We start from the raw sequence: 24,423 nt of genomic DNA, 5'->3' as shown, positions 1-24,423 counted from the left end.
TCAGGGCAGAAAATTATTCCAGAATTGATAGAATAGAAAGAAATAAGCTGTACTCTCTCAAATATAAACATTTTGTGAAATTGCATGAAATATTTGATAAAATGAAAGTGTATAGCCCTGATTGTGTTTTAAGACACTGGACTCAGCCCACATGTCTATTGTTTGGTCATCTGAACACACAAAAACAATGATGAATCATGTATTCTTACAATGTTCACGTGGCACAGCCTGAAGGGGACTGGCCTTAAGATTCTTAGAGCTATTGATGCAAGGATTGACCAGCCATTACACTGATGAGCCAAAACATTATGATTACCTGCCTAATACCTGTTGGTCCTCTGCGGGCCACCATTACTGTGGTGGCCCGCCGAGGTATGGACTCCACAAGACCCCTTAAGGTGTCCAGTGGTATCAGGCAACAAGACATTAGCAAAAGATCCTTCAAGTCCTGTAAGTTGCGACGTGGAGCCACCGTGTATTGGACTTGTTGGTACAGCACATCCCACAGATATCAATCAGAGGAATTTGGAGGCCAGGGCAACACCTTGAACTCTTTATCATGTTCCTCAAACCATTCCCAAACAATATGTACAGTGTGGCTGGACACATTATTCTGCTGAAAGAGGTCACCGCCATAAGGGAAAACCATTGCCATGAAGGGGTGTACCTGGTCTGCAATGACGTTTAGGTAGGTAGCACGTGTCAAATTGATGTCCACATTAATGCCGGACCTAGTGTTTCCCTGCAAAACATTGCCCAGAGCATCACACTCCCTCCACCGGCTGGTCTTCCCACAGTGCATCCTGGTACTATCACTTCCCCAGGTAAACAGTGTAAACAAGTAAACGTCCGTCCATGAGATTTTACTTTCTTCCACTGTTCCAAGGTCCAGTTTCAGCATCCGCGTGCCCATTGTAGACACTTTCGATGGTGGACAGGGGACATCATGGGCACTCTGACATGTCTGCGGCTACGCAGCCCCATACACAGCAAGTTGCAATACACTGTGTTTTACGACCCATTCCTACCACAACCATCATTAATATTTTCGCTGACATGTGCCACAGTAGATCTTCTGTCGGTTTGGACCAGACGGTATAGCCTTCATTGCCCTTGTGCATCAATGAGCCTTGAGCACCCAACACCCTTTTGCCAGCTTGTGGTTTGTCCCTCCTTGGACCACTGTCTGTAGGTACTTATGACTGCTGACTGGGAGTACTCCACAAACCTTGCCATTTTAAAGATGTTCTGACACAGTCGTCGGGCCATAGCAATTTGGACCTTGTCAAACTTACTCAAGTCTTTACTCCTGCCTGTGTGATTTTTCTTACATTTACATTATTTACCACATTGGAGTAAAACAAACTGATATGTAGATTCTGCTTGGATCATAAAGTGGAGACACTTCTAATTATTCTATATACTCATATTCTGGATTCATTTAATTAAAGGTCCACGAATGTATGTAGCAACTCCATTAATAATGTGTAACGACATTCAGGTACTTATCTTCATTCAAAAGCAAAGGCAAAACGCTCCTGAATAGCAGTTCTCAATGCACATTACACATTTTTATTGGCTATTGAAAAGTGTATAGGGCTGCCCAACCCTATATCCTGGAGATCTACTGTCCTATAGGTTTTCACTCTAACCTAGCACACCTGATTCTAATAATTAGCGGTTAGTCACAAATGGGGTTGAAGAGAAAATGTACAGGACATCTCTGTATCTCTTTCAGCCTCTGTCAATTATAAAGGATCACTACATGTCCCGAAGTTCAATGCAAAATGTGTTCAAGGAAAACTGGTTCCCTACGTCATCGTTTTGTAACTCCTTTGACCAATGAAATGCGTCTACATGGAAGCGCGTACTTCGAAAAAGTTTCGTTTTATCCAATCAGTAGGCAATGTTATTAATTGTAAAGACAAACCAATCAAAGTGTTCGTTCACCTTCTAGACGAATCAAAAGCTCCGTAGACAGTAGCTAGGCGTACCAGTTTTTCGCCAATGAAATCGAAGTTGATGTTTAAACTCTGCGCGCGGGTGGTGCTTAGTAAATTTGAGGAGGTCCTCAAAAGTTGAGGTGCATGCATGGATTTGAATTTAACAACTTCGTAACATCCCAACAAGTTAGACAGCTCATCCAGGCTGTTTAAGTAGCTAGACAAATTTAATATTGTTTATAACATTCGTTATATTTACTTAGGTTCACATATCGCACACCTTTGTGATTGCAAAACGTTAAATAGCAAGGTAGCTTGCAATAACTGAGTTGATCCCTCCACTGGAAATGAAAGCGGGCGGTAAGTATCACTCAATCAAGCATTAGCATGTGAACGTGGTAGACACTAAGCTGGATAGCTAGCTACTTAGCTTACATAGTTTAGCTAGCTAAAGAAAACCTATTTTAGACTATTTATTGAATGCTAACAGAGCCTGCATTTGGGTCAATACTAATTAACCAACAGTATCAGGGTACTGTTATAGTACTGACTTGTAAGCTTTACGCAGTACTTGTTAGCGAACCTAGCTAGTGTCTTCTATCTAGCCAGCTAGCCAGCTTTTTCTGTAGTTCGAGTATGTCTGTCGTTAGTTCTGCACAGCAACGTTATAAACCTGCATTTATTTGAAATACAGCCATTTACCTGTAATTATAATACTTTGACATTACTTTACCTAATAATATTTTTGAAAACCACATTGATAACTGAAGTTGTTTTAATTGGCTCAAGTCGGTTCCAGTACAGTCGTTTAGCTTGTTTGAGGAGGGAAATTTGGGCGCTGAGTTCAATGAAACTGAACGTTTAATGTTAGACATTAGACACTTGGCCACTTAACTAGCCTGTCGAAATATATGCACGATTATAACCAGCAGTTTACCGTATTATACAATTCAGTAATTCATCCTCATTTGCTGACTGTTATTACTTTGCATAGTTATTGCCAAGCATCTGTTTGTAGGCAGCAAGCTCGTTAGAAACCATCTTAACTGACACTCAAGTGGTAATTTCTATCTTGAGGACAACACATTCAATTGTCAACAAATGGTACTGAATTAAAACTTCTGTAAATTCTGGCAATTGTAAATGGTTTTGCAAGTCTGGGTTGAAGACACTGTGTCACTATATTTAATTTGAGATTCAATTTAGTTGGAAAGAGAGATTTTTTTTTTAAACTTGATACACAAAAAATTGTGATGGTAATTTTCCTTATTTCACTTTTGTTCTTTAGTGATACACTGCCGTTGTTCCAAATGCTTCACCGTTCCAGCACGGAAGCGGGTCCGTAAGCGTGTTCAAGCCCTGACTCTCCTGTCTCTACCTGAAGAGGTGCTTCTGTGTGTGTTCCAATGCCTCTCTCCTGAGGACCTTCTGGCTGTCAGAGCCGTGAGTGACACCCTCTTAGACAATTGAACAGCTTCCTCAAATGTACACCATTTGAACAAGTCATATATAAATATCTTGTCACCACCTGAATTGATCAGTCACACTCTGGCTGTCTCCTTAACTCCATGTCTCCTTACACTCTTTAGCATGCGTGTAAGCAATGTTAACTCAGCTGATGGCTTTCTTCCTCTTCTACCAGGTGCACTCTCAGCTCCGTGACATCATCGATAACCACTCCAGCGTTTGGGCCCATGTCAGTTTCAAGGACACATGGCCAGCCCCTAACACAGTCTGGCTCTTTGAGAGGTACGATGGACTCCTACCACTCCCCAGTTCTGCTCTCACCTCCAGTATTGTCAGCTTAACATCATGGCTTCTGCAAGTGCAATGTACCATTTGTTTCTGTATCCTCTTTCAGGGCTGCAGAAAAAGGCAACTTTGAAGCAGCTGTGAAACTAGGGATTGCGTATTTGTACAACGAAGGACGTAAGTTTTGCCACACCTGACTGTCATTATGTTTGACTGAAGTAGTTACAAGGTACAACACTTCTTGACATGGACTTGACCGGTGTGGTAATAAGTCTTTTCACTCTCCTTGATCCTAGCGCTGCTGAGTGACGAGGGGCGGGCCGACGTGTGTGGCCGGAAGGCGTCCCGGTTCTTCAGCCTGGCGGAGAGCCTGCGTTCCTCCTCTGCCGACCCCTTCATTTGGGTGTTCATCCGTCCTCCCTGGTCCCCCACCGGCAGCTGCTGTAAGGCCGTGGTGTTTGACCGTCTCAAGGCAGAGTGTGACACCAATGTGGTAAGTGTTGTCCAGGTTAGTCCTTGTTGAGTTTGGCTGGGTAGATATGCAGACCATCACAGCCAACCTCGGAGACCATAAAAGAGCTGTTTAAAAAAGAAATAAAATAAGCCTAATTAAGTTGTGCCTAGTTCATTTATTCTTATAGGCCTGTCGAAAAACTTTGTTGGGGCTGTGCATTCTCTTACAGCCTGGATAAAATGCATGTTGCAGTGTTATTGGCTTTTGTTTCTTGTTCCAAATATGTATTAAATCACTGTGTTCTAAGTAAATATATAAAGATGTTTGATTTTGTCAGAAAGAGAAGTTTTTCTTTGCTATTCTAGGAAATGTTTGTTTTTTGTGCTATACCATTTTAGTTTTTTAGAAGTTAAAGAATTTTGTAAATTTTTCGTTTTAATCTGATTGTTATTACTATTCTGTTTGAAATTAAATTGTGACACAACTCCAATGTCAGGAACAACCCAGTTGTTTTTTATTGCCTACAAATAGTGACTATAGACTATATGGTTGTTCTAATTGTGTTTTTTAGGGTAGAAGAGGCCCGTTGCTGCATTGTCTGGCCAGAGTTCTCCAGCTTTTTGACGTAAGTACCCACACCTTTTTAATGGTTTGATAAGCAGTAAGGGTGTAACAGTATGCAAAAGTCAAGGTTCGGTCCGATTTCGGTACAGTGGAAAAAGACATGCCAACGTTTTTTTATTAAGTTAAAAACTTTGCCCACTGTAGTTAAAGCTGCACTAGGTAGGATTTATTTCAGTAAAAAAATTAAATAATGCATTTTGCAATTACTCACCGGTCAGGAAGTCGTTTCAGCACCAATGCCGGCTAGAGAATGAAGTTTCGAATAATAATATGAAAAATATAATTAGGCCTACATTTCCCACCAAAAAGCGTTAACTCTGTTCAATGTCATTGTTAGCCTTGATAACTTTAGCTTTGGGTTCCTGGTTTTCACTGGCATTGAACTGTCTGTGTTGCAAAACAACTCTTAAAGAATCTCATCAGCTTACACAATGTTTATACGGGACAAAACCTGCTTGTTATTTTTGCTCAACAAATCCTACTTAGTAGAGCATTAACTAGAAAGTCGTAATTTTCCCGAGCGGGAGACCTGAAGGATACAGAGGGTCCTCAAGCTTTGGCATGTCGTTTGTGTTCAACAATAATTATTTACGCTGCTGCGTTACATGTTTAAGGCTACTGTAGTTGCTAAGTTACGGCTCCAAGTCTCCAGGAGGCATCTCTGAGTTTGAATGTTAGTTTCTCACACCAAGTAACGTGTGGTTAAAACTAGACTTTTCATTTGGATCACGACTTGTACCGAACCAAACGTCCTGTACAGAATGTTATGGTACAAATATGTGTACCGTTACCTGTTCCTGTTTTCCCTGGCGTAAATTAAATCAAAATGATGCTTCTAATTTCAACAGCTGAAAATTCAGTCGTACATAATTTCTATTTCTATATATTTAAGACCCGCAAGTCTGACAATGCATGGAAAATATAAAAGTCATAATTGCACATTCTCTTTTCTGTTGCACATTCTGTTCGCCATACATTATACAGTACCTAGGTATACACGTAGTGGTAAAAGACTCCAACAGCAAAAAATGTATCTCAGTAAGACAACAGGACAGGAGACATGTATAAAGATTACTGTAGCGTATTTGATGTATTCAGACAGCCAATCAGCCAAATTTAAAGCACTCTGGCTGACATATTCGTGCCTCCCTACCAGTTTGTTCATGATTAATCAGAAACACCCCTGTTACATGGTTGGCAGCCCTACTAGTCGTTTCTTCATAAGGGATTCTGTTTTCTCCCGCTCTATTTTAATATAGTAATTGAGACTGCTTGAACTACTATCAGTAGTGAAAGTACACATTTTCATACTGGTTTCATGGTAAATTTAAACGACATCCCCTTTTGTTGCTAACAGAATGCACTTGAGCAACTGAGTCACAAAATGGTCACTCTTTGATTACTATGTTCCACTTTTTCTGCTTGGCAACACTGCACTTTAAAGCAACCGTTTTGTTAACGATCAAGGCTTTATAATGTTGTTTATAATATATATATACATAATATATATACATAATATATAAGAAGAAACACTGTCATAGTGATAATGTTTGAAAATAATGCAGTAATATGTAATTACAAGTTTAAGAAGCGTATGGTTTTGAAGGAATCTGGTACAAATTGGCACATGCTAAACAATTTTTGGGGACCCTTTGGCTGGGCATTGCAATTTTTACCATCAGTGGCCAAAATGCAAAGGGAAATTTGTCAGCCAGACCCTTTGTTTCAATTGCTTAAATAGTGATAAGGCATTTCAGGTGTTTCGGGCTTAATTATGCCCCACAGCAGTATTAAAGTAAAAATCTATGGACTTGCACTAGCGGCGGTTGGCTAATTCTTGCCAGCTTTCTAGCTAGTCTTTTTGCTTCTTCTGTGGGATATTTTTTTTATTGGCTTCAGGACTTCAGGACTTAGGCGGTGTAAGTTCTGTGCATGCCTAATAAATGGCATATCAAAAATAAGTGGAAACTAATAATGGTTATTAATTGAATAATAACCATTATTAGTTTTCAGTTTTGGGCACAGTTTTGTCATCTAGCTTGATCTTACAGTATACCTGTGTAAAGACCTTAGTGACCTCAGTTCAGGGTTCGAAATTACCTTTAACTCTTGGGGGGGGGTTCCAGAAAATACTATTTTGCTGTCTTATCTGTATTTTTCCCACTTTTTAATGTTCTGAAATCTTATGTTTGGAATTTGAACCATAACTTAAGAGAGCCTACCAAATATTCACTCCTGAAAATTATATCAAGCCCTACTGATGTATTACATTATAGGCTGAAAACAATTCAAATTATATGTCCAGTATTCCTTAATCCTATAACATATGACAAAGGAAGTCAAGCCATTGAATTTCACTCAATGTTAACACATGATGTCGGGAATACTATATCATGTGTTAACATTGACATAATAACCTATTAATAACCCAGTCTTTCACATTCATCCCGTTACCAAGCTCACTGTCTCATGTACACAAACATTCATGTTCAAATGAAATTAATTCAGTCACTCTAAGTTTGTGACTTATGTTCTTGTTATTAGTCGTCATCACTGGCTGGGCAAGCCGGTTGGTAAAGTGAGCTACGAATAACTAGTTTAGCTACATTACTGTAGCTGTTAGTTCAGCTAGTAGCAGCTGATTGGGCTTCAATATCACCCAGCTTGCTAGCAAATAACGTTGGCCAAATTACTGTTCTTAACACTACATGGGATTTTAATGCATGTAAAAAAATAAAAAATTGTGGGACACCAACATTTAAATAATTAATATTATCGGGGTCTGATTGCGATTTGAGCCAGATTGCAATTATTTGATAAGCTCTTTGTGCTATATTTTGGTTCCAAAATCAGGTTTCCAATCTGAGTAAGGGTTTTTTAGGCCATTGTTAGAAATGTCTCAACAAATACCATTCTAATAATGTCAATTTCCATCAGTTAAGGCACATTCATTTAGTTAGTTATGTAAGCAACATTGATTTAGTGGTAGTTCTGAAATCGGACACAACTGCACTGCTCATGTTGCTTTTTAGTTTTAAACCAAATTGAAAGAGTTGAGCCCAGTAATTTGGAGGAGGCAAATTGACGGATTTGCTCCAGAAAGATGGCGCCCAAAAGCAGAATACACCACAAATCTGAACAATCATCTCAGTATCCGTCACTTGTATTACTACAATAGTGGCATAACATTTACAGTATAGACAATTAAATTGCTAATCGCATTTATTTGTGCTACTAATTAATCGTCAACTAAAATGTAGTAATCGTGACAACCCTACTTACAACACTCAAAACACCACTAAATGTTTTTAACTGCGTCTCTTGCAGGTGCAGATGTGTCATAGTGTCTGTTCTGCCAGCATCTTGCCACCTGGCAGTTCCTCTTACTGGAGAGCTTTCCACAATTTGTCTTGTGCCATGTGTTTTCACCGTAGTCTGTATACTACACTTGTACATCTTAAATATGAAGCTTGGCACGAAAAACTAATCTGTGCATATTTTGAGTTTTTGGTGTTGTCAGCAGCTCTACCATTCAGTATTTTAGGATTACATGGAATACAATGATTTGTTATTTTCCATTTGAAATCAAATATGTAATTGTTTTTTGCTTCCCCTTCCCCTTAAGTATTTGTCAAGTATATTAAATGGTGTAATATTTCATTTGTTTGTTGTAGTAACATTGCAAGGTAATCAGTGTCAACTGGGTGCACCAGTTTCAGTTGACTAGGATCAGAATAACAATAGCCTAATCAGTTTGTTTTCTTTAAAAACATCCTGGGTAACTTCAATCTAATTCATCATAATCTAAATTCTATTAGTTTGCAACAGTTTCAATTGTCAGGGCGTGGAAATTTATAGGAACTGTTTATGAATTATAATTTGAGCTTAATTTGTTTAAGCCAATTTGTTTGGAACACTTGCAAATTATTTTAAGAATGAAAATGTTTATAAATCACACCCATATCTATGCTCAGCAAGATATGCCTTGGCACTGACAATAGTCAGTCCTATGTTAGAAACCAAGCAGTCATCACATTTTCTACCGTTTTAAATTCATAAATAGTCCAAATAACCTGTCTTGTCTTTCAGTAGTATCTAATCAGATAACTGTTTTTTTTTTTATGTTAAGGAAACTGATTGCAATTGCATGTTATGTGTTTATCCGCAACCCTGATTGCCTATACAGTTTGCTTTATCTCCAGCATAATCATTCTAAGAACCGCTGGAGAATAGGACTCATTTCCTGCCAGGGTTACTTTCAATATGCTTCATATTACTTATTGGGGCTGTGTTTCAAATCTGTATGGGAAATCTAGACTAAAGCAAACATGTTCTAATGTACGCTTGTGTTTCAGGAGGATGACAAGCGCTCTGAGGCCCTGATGCTACTAGAGCAGTCGTCTCAATCAGGCTGTCTACAGAGCTCCTACCTGCTGTGGGAAACCAATCGGAAAACGGCGGTGGGTTTCACTCCATTCTGCCTGGGCCCCGTCTCAGTGGAGTTTTATATAACAGTGAATGTTGTTGGACTACAGCTGGGCTTTTCAACCTTGTTCCTGGAAAGTTGCTCTAACTCTGTTCTAACGCACCTGATTGTAAGATTTATCTGGTAGATAACCTGAGTCAGTTTAGTTATAGCTGTGGTGGCACCAACAACTGAGAGGTGGGGAGTTTTCCATGACCAGGTTAGGGGAGGCCTGAGACGGTGTGCTTCCAACACCCCTTAACTTGCTGTGGTTGGTTTAGTCCAGTGGAAAAACACGGCCTATTAACATACCACCGTTGCTCTGTGCTCCCCAGACAGCGGACCCTGGCAGGTACCTCCAATGTGTACGCACGCTCAGGGACTACGCAGCCAAAGGATGCTGGGATGCACAGGTGTGTGTCTGTGTGTGTGTGTGTCTGAGATTTTTCTACTCACAATGACCGATGCAATTTTGTTTGTTGACTGACAGTCGGCCTGAATTACAAAATGCACAGTTTTTTTCTCCTGAACAAATGGGTGACTAGTTGAGGTTTTCCTGTGCACAAATAGATGCTGCCTTGCATTCAGACCTGTGCCCGATAATTAACGATCTCTCTCGCCCACTGTCTCTGACCCTGTCTGTCTCTTTGTCCAGTTGTCTCTGGCTAAGCTGTGCAGCAGTGGTAATCCCCTGGGCTTGGAGCAGAGGGCCTGTGCTGACCTGGTGGCTCAGCTGTTTCGCTCCTGTCCCCCAGTCCCCCGCCGTAGGGCAGAGGAGGTGCTCCGACAGGGCATTAACGACACCATGAGGTAGGGCCCCGGTTTGGTCCGGGACTGATGGTGGTGTCACACGGCTCTTGTCCTGCGCCGACAGTTTTGTGCTCCCATCTATTCATAACGTCACTGAAAACGTAATGTAACCAGATGATGCTGAGTTTGTGCTAGCTTAGACCCTGAGACGGTTGTTCCTCCCCTGCCCCCTCCAGATACATCCTGGTGGACTGGCTGGTGGAGGTGACCACCATGAAGGACTTCTCCAGCCTCACCCTCCACGTGACCGTGGGCTGCGTGGACCGCTACCTCGCACTGCGCTCCGTCCCCAAGGCCCACCTACAGCTGCTGGGCATCGCCTGCATGGTCGTCTGCACACGGTACGACCCCCGAACCACTGGTGCAGCATCCCGCCCTCAAACCGCGTTCCGCCTCAATGATTCACTACTGTATTCACTTGATCAGCTTTGGCCGAAAGCTCGAGCTGAACTGCAACGACCGATCTTTCTGAGGGGTTTTCCAGAGTGTTCGCGGTCGTTTTGCGGGCCTGGCTCAGGCTTTTGTCTCCGGGTGCTAACGAGGCGGGCCCTTGTCTCCATGTTCATCAGGTACATCAGCAAGGACATCCTGACCATCCGGGAGGCGGTGTGGCTCACCGACAACACCTACAAGTATGAGGACCTGGTCCGCATGATGGGGGAGGTCGTCTCTGTGCTGGGGGGCAAGATCAGGGTGAGTGCAGCTGACATTCAGGCCCCCCCGGCGCCCCTGTGGCCAATTAACCTTAAGAACCGAGTAGAAGTGGTGGGTCATTAGTGTTTGTATGGCTTTAACGGCGCCCACCATCACCCCCACACACACAGAGCCCGACACTGTTGGACTACGGCGAGGTGCTGCTGTCCCTGTTGCCCCTGGAGCGGCGCAGCGCCCACTTCTTCAGCTACGTGTGCGAACTCTCCCTGCTCTACTCGTCCCTCACCTCCTACTCCCCCGCCCACCTCGCCAGCGCCGTCCTGCTGCTCACCCGGGCCCTGCACCACTACGGTAAGGAGGCCCCCCCGGGGGTCGGTCTTTCAGCTGCCTCCTGTTGGTTACGGATGTCGCTGAACGCTCCTTGATGATGTACTACTGTATTCACTTGATCTGCTCCGGGAGCTGAAATGCAACGAGGAATGTCACTGAGAGGACGTTCAAAATGTACGGTTCAGTAACGGCTGTCTCAACAGCCCGAGTGGCTCAGTGGTCATGCATGGCACATGCCTGATGAACTGGTTGTTTAACAGCTCGCGGGATTGGGGAACTTCTCAGTTCTGTCGTTTTGAAACGTATTAAGTTCTTTGTGGGTGTTTTCTAAACAGTTGGCCCGTGTGTTAATGCTGTAGTCATCTCGCCCCATGTCTTCCCTGCCTCCAGCTCCCATCTGGCCTGGCCAGCTGGCTGATCATACAGGCTTCTTCAAGCAGGACCTGGTCCCCTGTGCCGTGCTGCTCTATGTCAAGTGGTAAGTGCTTCTAAGTACCACACAGATCCCGTACGTGACTAAAATGGGTCCCATCTGACATTTCTTCCTGTAATTCAATGCGATGTGGCCATAATTCTCCTACAGATAGCCCCGGGACATCTTGTGTATATTGTTCCTTGTGTATTTTATCATGCATCACTCGTATCTAGAGTGTTGAGCAATACAGCTGAAGAGCCTTGTTCATGGGCACTGACAGATTGTGTACCTTTCTGTTAGGCTGTATGCTCCACTTGGCTTTCCTACGCTGGTGTCCTCCTCTCTCCCATCCACCTCCTTATCTCCCAACTGTTGTTTCTTATCTCGCTCCTGTGCTCGTAAATCACGGTCTTCTGTTCTCATGAGGGTTACCTTGGTGACAGCGGGGCCTTGGAAGAGGGGGGTAAGGTGGTGGTTGTGTTGGTGTTTTAGCTGTGGAAGGGAAATCGCCCGACGCTTCAAACCCTCACAATGTGCTGCTAAAAATACACTACAGGTTAATAGGCTAGACACTGGACTACAGGTCTTCAACATGTTACTTCCCAGATGTCGGCCATTACGTACGTTTGGAAGCAAATTCTCTCTACTGGCAAATGCCAGTATCAGTTGTTCTATTAAACCGGTCTAGGCCAGCTTTAGTATAAAAGATTTCATGAACCCGTTGGCTTGAGCTGAAACCAAGCAGTTTTAAATGGGTTTTCTTGGCTGTATCTAGTGGCTGTAGTAAACTGTCTGTGCTGCGTATGAATTGCCATGCATTGTATGTACCCGTCCTACCTGAGAATACCAACCTCCCTCGGCAGGTCGATCCGGCTCTCCGTTACCATTTAAAGTTAGCAGTTGGCCCAGGGCTGAGCGCACTAAGGCAGTACCATCTGACCCACGGTGGGTAATAAAATAGTTTAGTGGGGATGAAAAACATAACTCACCAGCCCACTCTTATACATCTGAATTAAAATTATGTAGACCTACTGTATGCATGTTAATTACTGCCTGTTTATGGCCTGCAAATAATTTATGATTAACAAATTACAAAGCAAATGTGACCATCCATTTAATTTTATGCAGCCCCGAAGTTAAAAAGTTTGCCCTCCCATGAGTTATGACCAACCCCCTCATGACCCCTGCATTCTCCTGATTTGCCCGATTTGTTTGAGCCACCTGCCAGTCACGTGTGGTTGTATCTTGTGAAGGGGGGTGCGGGATGCGGGATATGATGCCACGTGTCCTCTGTTGCTCGGTTACAGCCTCAGTGTAGGATGCTGGCCACAGTACATCTGAACATTGCCAGACAGGTCGCAGTGTGAGAGTGCTTGAGCTCATTGGTCCTTTGGTTCCCCTTAACCAGACATTTTCTGCTTAATGTAGGTACTGGGAAATGCCATTAACATTTCTGGGGCGGTAGGTGTAATTAATCCCATCCTACAGTACTAGTACTGTCTGACTGCTGTTACTGTGGAAACGCCTGCGGGTCAGGCAGGATTTCTGATTAATGGCTTGCTGCTTTTTAATATGACTGTGATTTCCAGGAGAAGACCGAACTCTATTGTGATTTGATTCAGAATAGGTTAAGTGTAGTGTAATGGCCCACTTATCCCTTCGAGCTGTCTTTGTGGACGGTGTGTAGTTTAATTTAAAAAAAATAAATAAATCTCAGACCCCACCTCCCTCATGGTGCCGGCAGTTAAAGGAAAGACGTGGGGTGCAACCTTAGTATTGCCAAACATTTCCTGATATTGGTGCAATAACCATAACTGTAATCTGTTTAATACAGTGTTATTCATTTAGACTGCAGTGCCACTGAGTCTATATTAGCTAATCTGCACATGAACATTTTCTGTAGGACAGGATTCTGATGGTAATGAATGAAATCGCCAACATGCCCGTTGAAAATGTTCCTAATAGTTTGGCCAATCATTTTCAGTTTTTTATTTTATATTTTTTGGCCACTGTAGAAAATCAGTGTACTGTATAATTTATGGCCAATATCGAGTGGAGATGTCTGTCCGTCAACTGTTCCAGACTGATTGGGCCACGCTACTGGTGGATGTCGTCTGCGTCCTTAATGGGACCCATTGTAAACGGTGGAGTTAAGGTGTCGTGTTTCTATCTGCTTGTGTTAACCGGCATATAAGTCATGGTTAGGCCTTAGTGCGTTGGAGGACGATCAATGTAGGGGCGGGTAGTTGGCCAGGAATGAAAGTGGAGTAGGAGGAAGCTGGGGGCGTTTGACAGAGACAGATCTGCCAGGGAGCGTGGCAGGGTGTGCTGGAGGCTACCGGACAGCGTCTGTGAGTGACTCACTCTGCGCCACTCGCGTGTATGTGTGAGTCAGACTAGAGATGAGGCATGCCGGTTTTCCAGCAAAGTCATATCAGATTACTGGGATGATTTCCCTGTGGGTTTCGCACGGCTGGAGAGTGTTAAGCTGGATCCGGACTGGATGATTAATCGCACTCCTTGTGGTCTCTGTTTAGTTTCAGTAAAGATGTGCCCAAGGACTACAGACACGTGTCTCTGACCGGCGTCAAGCAGAGGTTCGAGGACGAAGCCTACCAACACGTCAGTAAAGAACAGGTGAGTCCTGTTGGCCTGACATGGACCCGACCCTTTTCACACTGACCAGCCAAGCCCAACCGCAGCGGTCCCCTCTCTCCCTCTGAACACCGCCCCTAACCGGGGTTTATGTCCCCTCTCTCCCGCTGAGCACCGCCCCTAACCGGGGTTCCTGTCCCCTCTCTCCCGCTGAGCACCGCCCCTAACCGGGGTTCCTGTCCCCTCTCTCCCGCTGAGCACCGCCCCTAACCGGGGTTCCTGTCCCCTCTCTCCCGCTGAACACAGCCCCTAACCGGGGTTCCTGTCCCCTCTCTCCCGCTGAACACCGCCCCTAACCGGGGTTCCTGTCCCCTCTCTCCCGCTGAACATTGCTCTTACCAGCTCCATGTGTCCTCCCCCAGGTCATTGACTTCAAGGAGCTCTGTCAGATCCTGGAGGTGTCAGATTTGGAGCCCCACATGGTGCTGCCCAGCCTCACGGGCCACCCGGCTGACATCCACACCTTCCTCTCCTCTCCCTCCAGCAACAGCAAGAGGTGGGTTACAGTGGCACAGGAATGGATGGATGTCTGCATTAATATCAGTGACCTTCTGTTTTTGAAATTGCGAAATGCAATTATTACAATAATACTAATAAAATGTAGCCTGTGAGAAGATTCAGAAATTACAGCATACCTACACTGACTGGCCACTTTCTTAGGTACACTTCTCTGGAATCCTTTTGGTCCCTATGCACTTCAAGGTTCAACAAGTTGTGCCTTCAGATATGCTCTTCCTCACACCCCATGGTTGTGAAGTTTGAGTATTTGTGCGCTTTCTATCAGCTTGACCGCGTCTGGCCATTCTCCTCTGATCCCATTACGTTTTATAAACAGGCCTCTTGTGTTTTAGCAAATTTGGCCCAATCAGGCCAGTGAGGACCAAAAAGTTACTGTTGATCCCTGTTATTTGGTATTGGGTGAAAAATGCTTCTTGAGGGTAGCTGTATATGGCATCTGTTATTCCATCTTTTTTCATCCTGTGCTCACTGAATGAAAACAGAAAGAATTAATTTATTATTTGCCATAGTTTATTTGCCATCTTTCGGTGAGTCAATGTGACCCGTTTTTTCCTTCCAGGAGACGTGAGGAGTCCTTGCCGGTGCACAGGGGCAGCTTCGTGGCCACGCCTACGGCCGAGCTGTCCACTCAGGAGGAGACCCTGGTGGGAGACATGCTCGACTGGAGCCTGGACAGCTCATGCTCTGGCTATGAGGGTGACCAGGAGAGCGAAGGAGAGAAAGAGGCCAAGGATGGAGAGAGTGAGTGAAAAGCGGACGGGAGCATAAGTTCAGATCCTTACCGTCAGCTGTGTTTAGCAGAAGTGTTAATTAGGAATAAAATGAAGGCAGATTGTCCAAAATAGTGAGGGGGACCCACCTTAATTCATCCAAAACATTTAACAGCTAGGTTCTGCTTCTCGAGTTAATTTACATTTCAACCCATTTGGTTCCGAGTACATTTCAATTGCAAAAATTTTTGCTTCATTCTGCGCTACTGAATGCACCCAGCTGCTTAGATACTTAATCCCCCAAAAACTAGTCCATGATCACTGAGATATGGGATCCAACTACTATAGATGTCTTTGCTAGAACAATAATGGGTTACATGATTTTATGGAAAATTGCAGTGCCTTTTAATATGTAGGGATGGAGAAAAGTTCCACATTATGGGAACTTTTTTTTATAGATTTGGAAAGTAGTCTTACCCAGCTGGTAACTAACACTGCCTCTAAAGTGCAGAGATGTTCTTCATATCTGATCCTAAGACCTGCTTCTGCTTACAAATAAGCTTCTGCATTCTGCATGACTAACTGTTTTTTTTTCTTAAGTTTTTACATACAAACAACATTACGCATCCAGCCCAAAATGGGTGGTTAAAAATAGGAGTTGGCTATTTTTGTCTCAGGCTGCATGTTTAAGATGATTGACTAAGGAATAATTATAGCACACCACACTTTGTTACAAAACTGCATTGCCATCATTTATGGCACTCAACATCGCTAATCAAAAGCAGCCAGTGCTTTGTGTGTTCATGTTTGACTAATTAAAACGTCAAGTGTTTTTTTTTAGCTTGGCAACTAGATATCTGCCATGGGCTGGCTTTGGGACCATTCCATCCAATTGATAAGTGGAATAGTCAAGAAAATATAAATGCTGAAAAATCTTACCTTGATTAGGATCAGTGTCTTATTTCATTGTAGTGTGTTTATTTGGTCCATTTGCATTGTAATATAATTCCTCCATAATACAGTATCTCACAAAAGTGAGTACTCCCCTCAAATTTTAGCAAATATTTGAATATCTTTTCATTTGACATCACTGAAGAAATGACACTTTGCTACAATGTAAAGTAGTGAGTGTACAGCTTGTATAACAGTATACATTTTGCTGTCCCCTCAAAATAACAACACACACAGCCATTAATGTCCAAACCGCGGGCAACAAAAGTGAGTACACCCCTAAGTGAAAATGTCCAAATTGGGCCTAAAGTGTAAATATTGTGTGCCCACCATTATTTTCCAGCCTTAACCCTCTTGGGCATGGAGTTCACCAGAGCTTCACAGGTTGCTATTGGAGTCCTCTTCCACTCCTCCATGACAACATCACGGAGCTGGTGGATGTTAGAGACCTTGCGCTCCTCCACCTTCCGTTTGAGGATGCCCCACAGATGCTCAATAGGGTTTAGGTCTGGAGAAATGCTTGGCCAGTCCATCACCGTTACCCTCAGCTTCTTTAGCAAGGCAGTGGTCGTCTTGGAGGTGTGTTTGGGGTCGTTGGAATACTGCCCTGCGCCCTAGTCTCTGATGGGAGGGGATCATGCTCTGTTTTAGTATGTCACAGTACATGTTGCCATTTTTGGTTCCCTCAATGAACTGTAGCTCCCCAGGGCCGTCAGCACTCATGCAGCCCCAGACCATGACACTCCCACCACCATGCTTGACTGTAGGCCCAATTTGAAAGTTTTTACTTAGGGGTGTACTCACTTTTGTTGCTAGTGGTTTAGACATTAATGGCTGTGTGTGTTGTTATTTTGAGGGGATAGCAAATGTACACTCTTATACAAGCTGTACACTCACTAATTTACATTGTAGCAAAGTGTCATTTCTGTTCACAAAAAAACCATTTGCGGTGCATACAAAAGTGTATTTGGCCTACAGAAGCCCCACCAGTGATAAACTTCACCCTCTCACCATCCGCTTAACTATGTCGAATAACCATCTCCTCAGACAAACCGAACACCCTCTGCCATTTCCTGCTTGCTAATATTCTAACTGTTTCATTCAATTTCTATAAGAACACAAGCACTGAATTGTGTAGGAAATCACCATCTAGATTACGTTTATGTATATAAAATGCATACAAATATAGTTGACAGCTTTTGTAAGCAGGTTGACTTGCCGGAGGGGAGTTTAGTTTTGAATGCAAACTGTTGTTGCTGTTATTCACCCCAATTCCAGAAGTTTGGAACATATTGGGATATTTCTTGTAATATCCCCTGAATGCGTCTTTCCTGTCTGTACTGTTTTTTTGGGGAGATTCCCTATCAATGGCCTAAGCCAGTAAGTTCTACTGTGGCATGCTGATTTTATTTTTATTTTTTTTCTTCTGTGCAGCCTCCAGTCTGGTCATAAAATTGGAACTAGCCTCAGAACATGAAGATTTGAAACTGCACTGCCGGGCCCTGTCCAGTGACGATGACAGCTTCTGCGAAGGGGACAAAGAGCGAGAGGAGTATGAGGAGGAAGGGCAGGGGAGTGCCAGGAGCCGCCCGCGAGAGCCCCTCGACCTCCACAGCTCTGGCTACTCCTCAGTCCAGAGCGCCAGCCCTTCCTCCAACTGCTCTTCCTTGCTGATGCCCTGTACCTTCACTGCAGCGCCCCCTGCTCTCATTGCAGGCTGCACCACAGCGCCCCTCCCCGGGTTCCGCCTCCTGGTGCCAGTGCAGAGACCCCGTGCTGCGGCGGCTCGCAGGCAGGTGAAGAGGAAGAACGCTGCAGCCCACAGCAGCGGGGAGACTGAGAGGGGCGATGAAGAGGTGGTGTACGCCTCCGGTGTAGGTTTCCAAAGCCTGTAAGCACTGACTTGACTGACAGTAATTGGATCCAGAAGTATTTTCAACCACCTTTTCTTCAATTTCATCTGTGCCTTCATATACTCTTTTGTATGAAGGCAGATATGGTGGTGGGGGGGAGGGGGGGGCGGCTTCCTGGACTGGTCCAATACACCCTTTATTAGTTCTGAAATGTTTTTAATACCTTCTTGCTCTGATGACCACAACCCAGGTCCGAATGACTGTAGTCGCTGACGCTACTCTTCCTATCGAAGGTCTGTATTTCACACTGGTTTCTGAAATGCTTGAATATCAAAAACCTATCGCTTTAAAAACGAAAGGGAGAGGAACATGGAAAAAAGCTGACAGTCACAGCAGAATACTCCTTTTTAGACACATAGGCAGAAGACTTGGGAGAAGTGTTGTGGTTTCCTGTCCTCCTCCTGTGTCACTGACTCCCCATATTCTCCTATGTAGTGCGCTTCCTTTGACCAGAGTGGCGCACTCCCATTTCAGACCCTTCACTCCACCTCAGGACTTTCAGGTTACATTGCAATCAAGTGTCAATGACTGTTTTCTGGTTTCGACGATTGACTCTTGCCACAACAACCTAGCTCAGATTGCCAAGGTTTTCATCTACCTTCTTGAAAAAAAGAGATGTAAAAGACACTTCATGGACCATTTCAAAATGTATATTTTTATGAAGTTTCACACACCGGTAGAACCACAAACTGCATTTTGTGACTTTGCTATTATTGATGATGAATCAATACAGGTTTGTTTTGCTCTCTGCAACTCTCCTAATGTACGGAATTCCATGCCTTACCTCCATTTATACCAGTGAAGAGACTCCGATATGCACTGCATGTACAGAATGGTCAGGAATTGGTTGCTCTGCACTGGAATCCAGACTGAATAGAGAAGTATTCATTTTGAATTCCAGGCTCAATCTCTTCTACTGATGGCTGTGATTTTAAAGTCTGAAGCTTTATTTTGATTGTCAGAATATTCTCATATCCATTTGTGCCGTTCATGTGCCAAAGGTACTTTAATACTTCAATGGGGCAACTATCTTTGGGTAAAATTAACTTTTACCTCCGAAGACAGATATGATATGTTTTTTCAGTTGTATGTTAATACATTTTTAACTACAGTTTTGTATCTGCCGATGGTTTCTATGTATGTGCTGTTTACCTTGTTACTGTTTAGCGTTGGAGCACAGGAGAAGAAATACTGGACACTAAACATCTGTCTAATTGAAACCACTGAAGTTGGTGCCATGGTAATATATGTAACATGATAGCTGAAGTTCAGTTTTGTCTAGAAGAGTCAACAATTTCCCTACCCTTTCTCCAGTTGGTTCATCTTAAAGGTCTAGTACTTGTTTTTTTGGGGGGGTTTTTTCACCTGAAGCATTGCAGTTCTACTGAATTATTTGTTACAGCAACAATTGCTACGCTTGAACAATCAAATACCAATGTCACTAAGTTTTATTTTGTTGGCTTATACAGAGTACATGCATTGGATGGAGCTCCTTGGCCTGGAGGAAGCCGTGGCTGCGTATCCAAATTCTCTATGCTCTTTCAGTCTTAGGGTGTCTGGAGTCGTAGATTCAGTCACTTCTGTGCATGTCTGTCTGGCTTTTTACATTGACACCTGTTGTTCTCCTTTGCTTACCTTTCTCCCATTTGTTGCTGAATCCCCCCTTCCCGGTCCTCTCATGTGATTTTGAATGAGACCCTGTAGCCTCGATCTCTGCCACATTTCTGAACAGTGCTCCTAAAAAGGGTTTTATTTACATTTTATTAAAAAAAAATTAGGGTCTGGGCTACGACATTGTCTTAACTTACAGACATGGCCATATTTAAAGCTCAGAAAAAATGGATCTGCAGCATGTATTCTATGTGGAGAAATGGAAGTATATACACTATATGGGAAATAGTTACTTGATGTGTTGTACAGTACTGTATGACCAGAGCCATCCATATGCATTCATAGGACTGTTTCTAGATCTGGATAAGGAGCCCTTTGTCTGCTTCTGACATGGTGCCTTACTCCTTATGATGATAAATTACTTTTGACCACTTCCCGGAAAGTGATTGTTCAGAGAAGTAGTGACATTTATATGGGATGCAGGTCTACAAATGATTGTGACTGACTGTAAATATTTTTTATTCTAATGAAGCAGACTCTGTATATCCCTTGTCTGTTGTATGTACATATGTAAATGTACATGGGAAAAGTACTGTGACTGTGCCTGTTACTTGAAACTGGATGTTTTGGCTTCAATCCAAAATTAAACAAGTGAACTGCCTTTTTGTATGTGATTGTTGATGTTTTGACGTTTTTCTGTGTTTGCCCTGGGGAGATGTTTTTATTAAAACAAGCCTGTGGACTTGCAGACAACTCAGTCTTCTGAGTTGAATGTCAATGATTTGTACTGGTCCACCCTCAACCTGGTTTTACCTGTGTCCAGGGAGCCACACCCAGTGAGCGCACTCACAGTGCACTGATGTGTGACCTGCTGAAATTATATTTTCGCATTTGTAGTGTTAAAGCTGTATTTTTATATCGCCTTGGAGTGCCATCAATTTATTTTACTATCGACAGAACCTACAGATCAATGCAGGTCTGGACCAAAATTTGTCCTGTATGCGGGGTCACGTGACGGTCTAAGGAGGGTCCAGCCACGTGACTGGTTTTGTTGACTATTGACGATTGTATCTGCGTTCGCACGATGAAATCGACTTTCCCTGTCATGCATGGTGCAATGTCATCGCCTTAGTAACTGGCATACTGAGGAAAAAATACCCCTGGCTCGCAACGCGTCTAAACCTTGCTAATGCAACCACTGGTGTTTCGCTGAAGGTAGATGAAGGAAATTCAATGCCATCGTTAAAAAGAAAAGCGGGTTTTTAATACGCCGACTAAGGAACGCTCATGAAGTTCACATACCGAACCTTTGGTTTATAAGGTAATGCTGCTTTGCATCCTATTTGGATTGATAAAAAAACAAACAGACCTGATACTGGTATTAATTACCTACCATAAAGGAATCGTTTATTATGGGCTTTGTATTTTCTTTGGTACATAGATCAGATTTAGGGATTAATAGACAGTTCGTTTGTCCAATCAGTTAGAGCTAAGGATTTGGTTGGCCCAATAACCGTTAAGACAGGCCGAGGAAATTTCTAAGATAAACTGATGTAATTACTTGACAGCGATGAAACAAAGCATGATATCAAGACGAATACCGTAACTTGAATGTCAAGCATTATTTATATTCTGGAGCAGTCATTAAATGTGGATGACATGTATTACATTTATAAAAAGCTGCTGTTCTATATCTAAGAAATTCCTACACGAATAACTGCTTTTTACGGAGTATTTAAGGAAATACTGTTGGGACTGTTATTTAATCAGAAATGCATTCGATGACTGACCCTGCTGTTTCGATTATAAATACATCTTAAATTAGGTCTACACCGCATATGACCATTCAGTTTCCTACCTTCCTTTCCTTGTTAGCTTATTAGCATGTTGTTATTGGTATGAGCATCAGCACATGACACTGGGAGCCACACAGACCGTTGGCAACTAACAAAGGTTGATTGTTTTTAAATGACCCTTTCTCAGTGCGACTCTATGTTTTTAGGCTAATCACAACAGCAGGCCTTTTGTCTAAAGAAAAAGATGTAATCAGATTTATAGCGACTGAAAAAAGGATGACTGATTTCAAAGGACCTGCGTTATCTTCACACACTTCTCTTCATAACCCGACTAAGCTAACCTAGCTAGTCACGGTGCCTAGGGTTGGGTTTTTAAGATAATTTAGTATGAAAATGTGTGCACTTTTTGTCTCTGTGGTGAGCCTGTATGCTAATGGTCAATAATATGGAAGTTGCTTGACTTTTGCTGTCTTTCAGGGACAGACAGTTTATTGCTGCCCTCCAAGGTTGTTGTAAACACGTCTCAGTGCATATTGTCAGGGCCATCGAAGTAGAATGACAGGCCTGGGCATACATTTCGGAGCAGAGGGTCAGGGCCATAGAAATAGAATGACAGGCAAGGACATGGATCTGACAGAGCAGAGTGTCAAGGCCATAGAAATAGATTGACAGGCAAGGACATGGATCTCACAGGGCAGAGTGTCAGGGCCAAAGAAATTGACTGTCAGGCAAGCACATGGAGAGCATAGGGCAGAGTATTCAGAAATTACATTGACAAATGACATTTCTGAACACCCTGGACCCAATATATTATAGCTCAGCTTCTAGCTAAAATATCTAAAATCAAGTACTTTATATATTCCTTCTCCTCTGTTCTGGCCGTTTGGACCACTGTGTACAAATTGCTCCAGTTCTCCCAGATTTGAAGGGTGCCTCCCAAATGCAGTTTTTAGATCTGTCCACAGGTTTTCAATTGGGTTTGATCTTGACTCCTTGCAGGCTACTTGAGTCGCGCATTTTGTCTTGATCCATTCCTGGATGCATTTTGAAGTGTGCTTTTGTCCTATTGAAAGACCTATGACCTTTGACAGCTCACTTTTCATGATGCCATGCACTCAAGGCACCCAGTGCCAGAGTCTGCGAAGCAGCCCCAAAACACTGCTGCACCTTCTCCATGTTTCACTGCAGGGAAGTATTTTCTTTGAAGGCTTGGTAGAATAACAGAAAATGTGTAGTGGAGACAAGCCGTACTTAATCAGCAACCATAGTGGCCGAATCAGAGTGGAACGGGTGAAGTTAGTGTGAAAGGGCTATGGCTAGGTATCGCCAAGTGCCATTAAGGTTTGAGGATGGCAATGTATGTGCATGATTGGTGGGAAGTGACATTTTTCTAAGTGCTTTTCTGAACAATGATTTGTTTCTGGTCCACAATGTTCTTTGGCTCTGCATATTCAATGTTTTTTTCCCTTGTAATACCTACTCTGTAGAGAGCCAAAACACACACGCATGCTAGGTCAACAGTCACTAAACATATTACGTTGAATACTTCCTGTAACCAGTTTGGTGAGTAATTGTCAACAGCATATTTTTAGCCTCTCATCCCAGTTGGCTCACATGTTTCTACATGTCTTCCGTGGAGCTTAGTAACCCACTTTCCAAGTTATTATTCTGCACGGTCAGACTCACTCCTCATGTTACTCTTCCCCTTTTCAAATAGGAATTAACCAGTTTAATTTCCCAGTTTTCTCATTTTGTGTGTCTTGTTTTTACAGTATCTCACAAGTGAGTACACCCCTCACATTTTTGCTAAATATTTGATTATATCTTTTCATCTGACAACACTGAAGAAATGACATTTTGCTACAATGTAAAGTAGTGAGTGTACAGCTTGTATAACAGTGTACATTTGCTGTCCCCTCAAAATACCTCAACACACAGCCATTAATGTCTAAACCGCTTGCAACAAAAGTGAGTACACCCCTAAGTGAAAATGTCCAAATTGGGCCCAATAGGCCATGTTCCCTCCCCGGTGTCATGTGACTCGTTAGTGTTAATAGGTCTCAGGTGTGAATGGGGAGCAGGTGTTTTAAATTCTGTGTTATCGCTCTCATACTGGTCACTGGAAGTTTAACATGGCACCTCATGGCAAAGAACTCTCTGAGGATCTGAAAAAAAGAATTGTTGCTCTACATAAAGAGTGCCTAGGCTATAAGAAGATTACCAAGACCCTGAAACTGAGCTGCAGCACGGTGGCCACATGCTCAGTGTCATATCCAGAGGTTGTCTTTGGGAAATAGACGTATGAGTGCTGCCAGCATTGTTGCAGAAGTTGAAGGGGTGGGGGGTCAGCTTGTCAGTGCTCGGACCATACGCCGCACACTGCATCAAATTAGTCTGCATAGCTGTCGTCCAAGAAGGAAACCTCTTCTAAAGATGGTGCACAAGAAAGCCCACAAACCGTTTGCTGAAGACAAGCAGACTAGGGACATGGATTACTGGAACCATGTCCTGTGGTCTGATGAGACCAAGATAAACGTATTTGGTTCAGATGGTGTCAAGCGTGTGTGGCGGCAACCAGGTGAGGAGTACAAAGACAAGTGTGTCTTGCCTACAGTCAAGCAAGGTGGTGGGAGTGTCATGGTCTGGGGCTGCATGAGTGCTGACGGCCCTGGGGAGCTACAGTTCATTGAGGGAACCAAAAATGCCAACATGTACTGTGACATACTAAAGCAGAGCATGATCCCCTCCCATCAGAGACTGGGGCGCCGGGCAGTATCCCAACGACCCCAAACACACCTCCAAGACGACCACTGCCTTGCTA

General features: G+C 43.2%; 2 protein-coding genes across 2 annotated transcripts in view; both read left to right on the top strand.

The window, feature by feature from the left end:
* The first annotated feature begins 1,950 nt into the window (after nt 1-1,950).
* ccnf (cyclin F) lies at nt 1,951-20,467 on the top strand. Its single transcript, XM_010864317.5, has 17 exons — nt 1,951-2,303; nt 3,232-3,386; nt 3,586-3,692; nt 3,805-3,872; nt 3,992-4,188; nt 4,721-4,774; nt 9,129-9,233; nt 9,574-9,651; nt 9,894-10,048; nt 10,225-10,389; nt 10,618-10,741; nt 10,873-11,053; nt 11,423-11,510; nt 13,985-14,084; nt 14,465-14,598; nt 15,181-15,362; nt 17,717-20,467. The coding sequence occupies exons 1-17, from the start codon at nt 2,291-2,293 to the stop codon at nt 18,175-18,177; spliced, it is 2,367 nt and encodes a 788-aa protein (XP_010862619.2). The 5' UTR covers nt 1,951-2,290; the 3' UTR covers nt 18,178-20,467.
* A 393-nt stretch (nt 20,468-20,860) lies between these two features.
* Nucleotides 20,861-24,423, top strand: part of abca3b (ATP-binding cassette, sub-family A (ABC1), member 3b) — a 50,857-nt gene continuing 47,294 nt past the window's right edge. Inside the window, exon 1 of the mRNA XM_029123006.2 lies at nt 20,861-21,127. The gene's annotated coding sequence lies outside the window, so the exon portion shown is untranslated. The remainder of the gene's footprint in view (nt 21,128-24,423) is intronic.

Source organism: Esox lucius, chromosome 11 (genome assembly GCF_011004845.1).
Source record: "Esox lucius isolate fEsoLuc1 chromosome 11, fEsoLuc1.pri, whole genome shotgun sequence".
Lineage (NCBI taxonomy): Eukaryota > Metazoa > Chordata > Actinopteri > Esociformes > Esocidae > Esox > Esox lucius.
The sequence above is the reverse complement of the archived record's forward strand: the minus strand, read 5'-3'. Positions and strand labels throughout refer to the sequence as shown.

Bases quoted from the DNA above. Each gene is read 5' to 3' on its own strand.
- ccnf (XM_010864317.5), top strand. The intron at 10,742-10,872 runs GTGAGTGCAGCT...CCACACACACAG, and splicing joins TGCTGGGGGGCAAGATCAGG to AGCCCGACACTGTTGGACTA. The intron at 14,599-15,180 runs GTGGGTTACAGT...TTTTCCTTCCAG, and splicing joins CCCTCCAGCAACAGCAAGAG to GAGACGTGAGGAGTCCTTGC.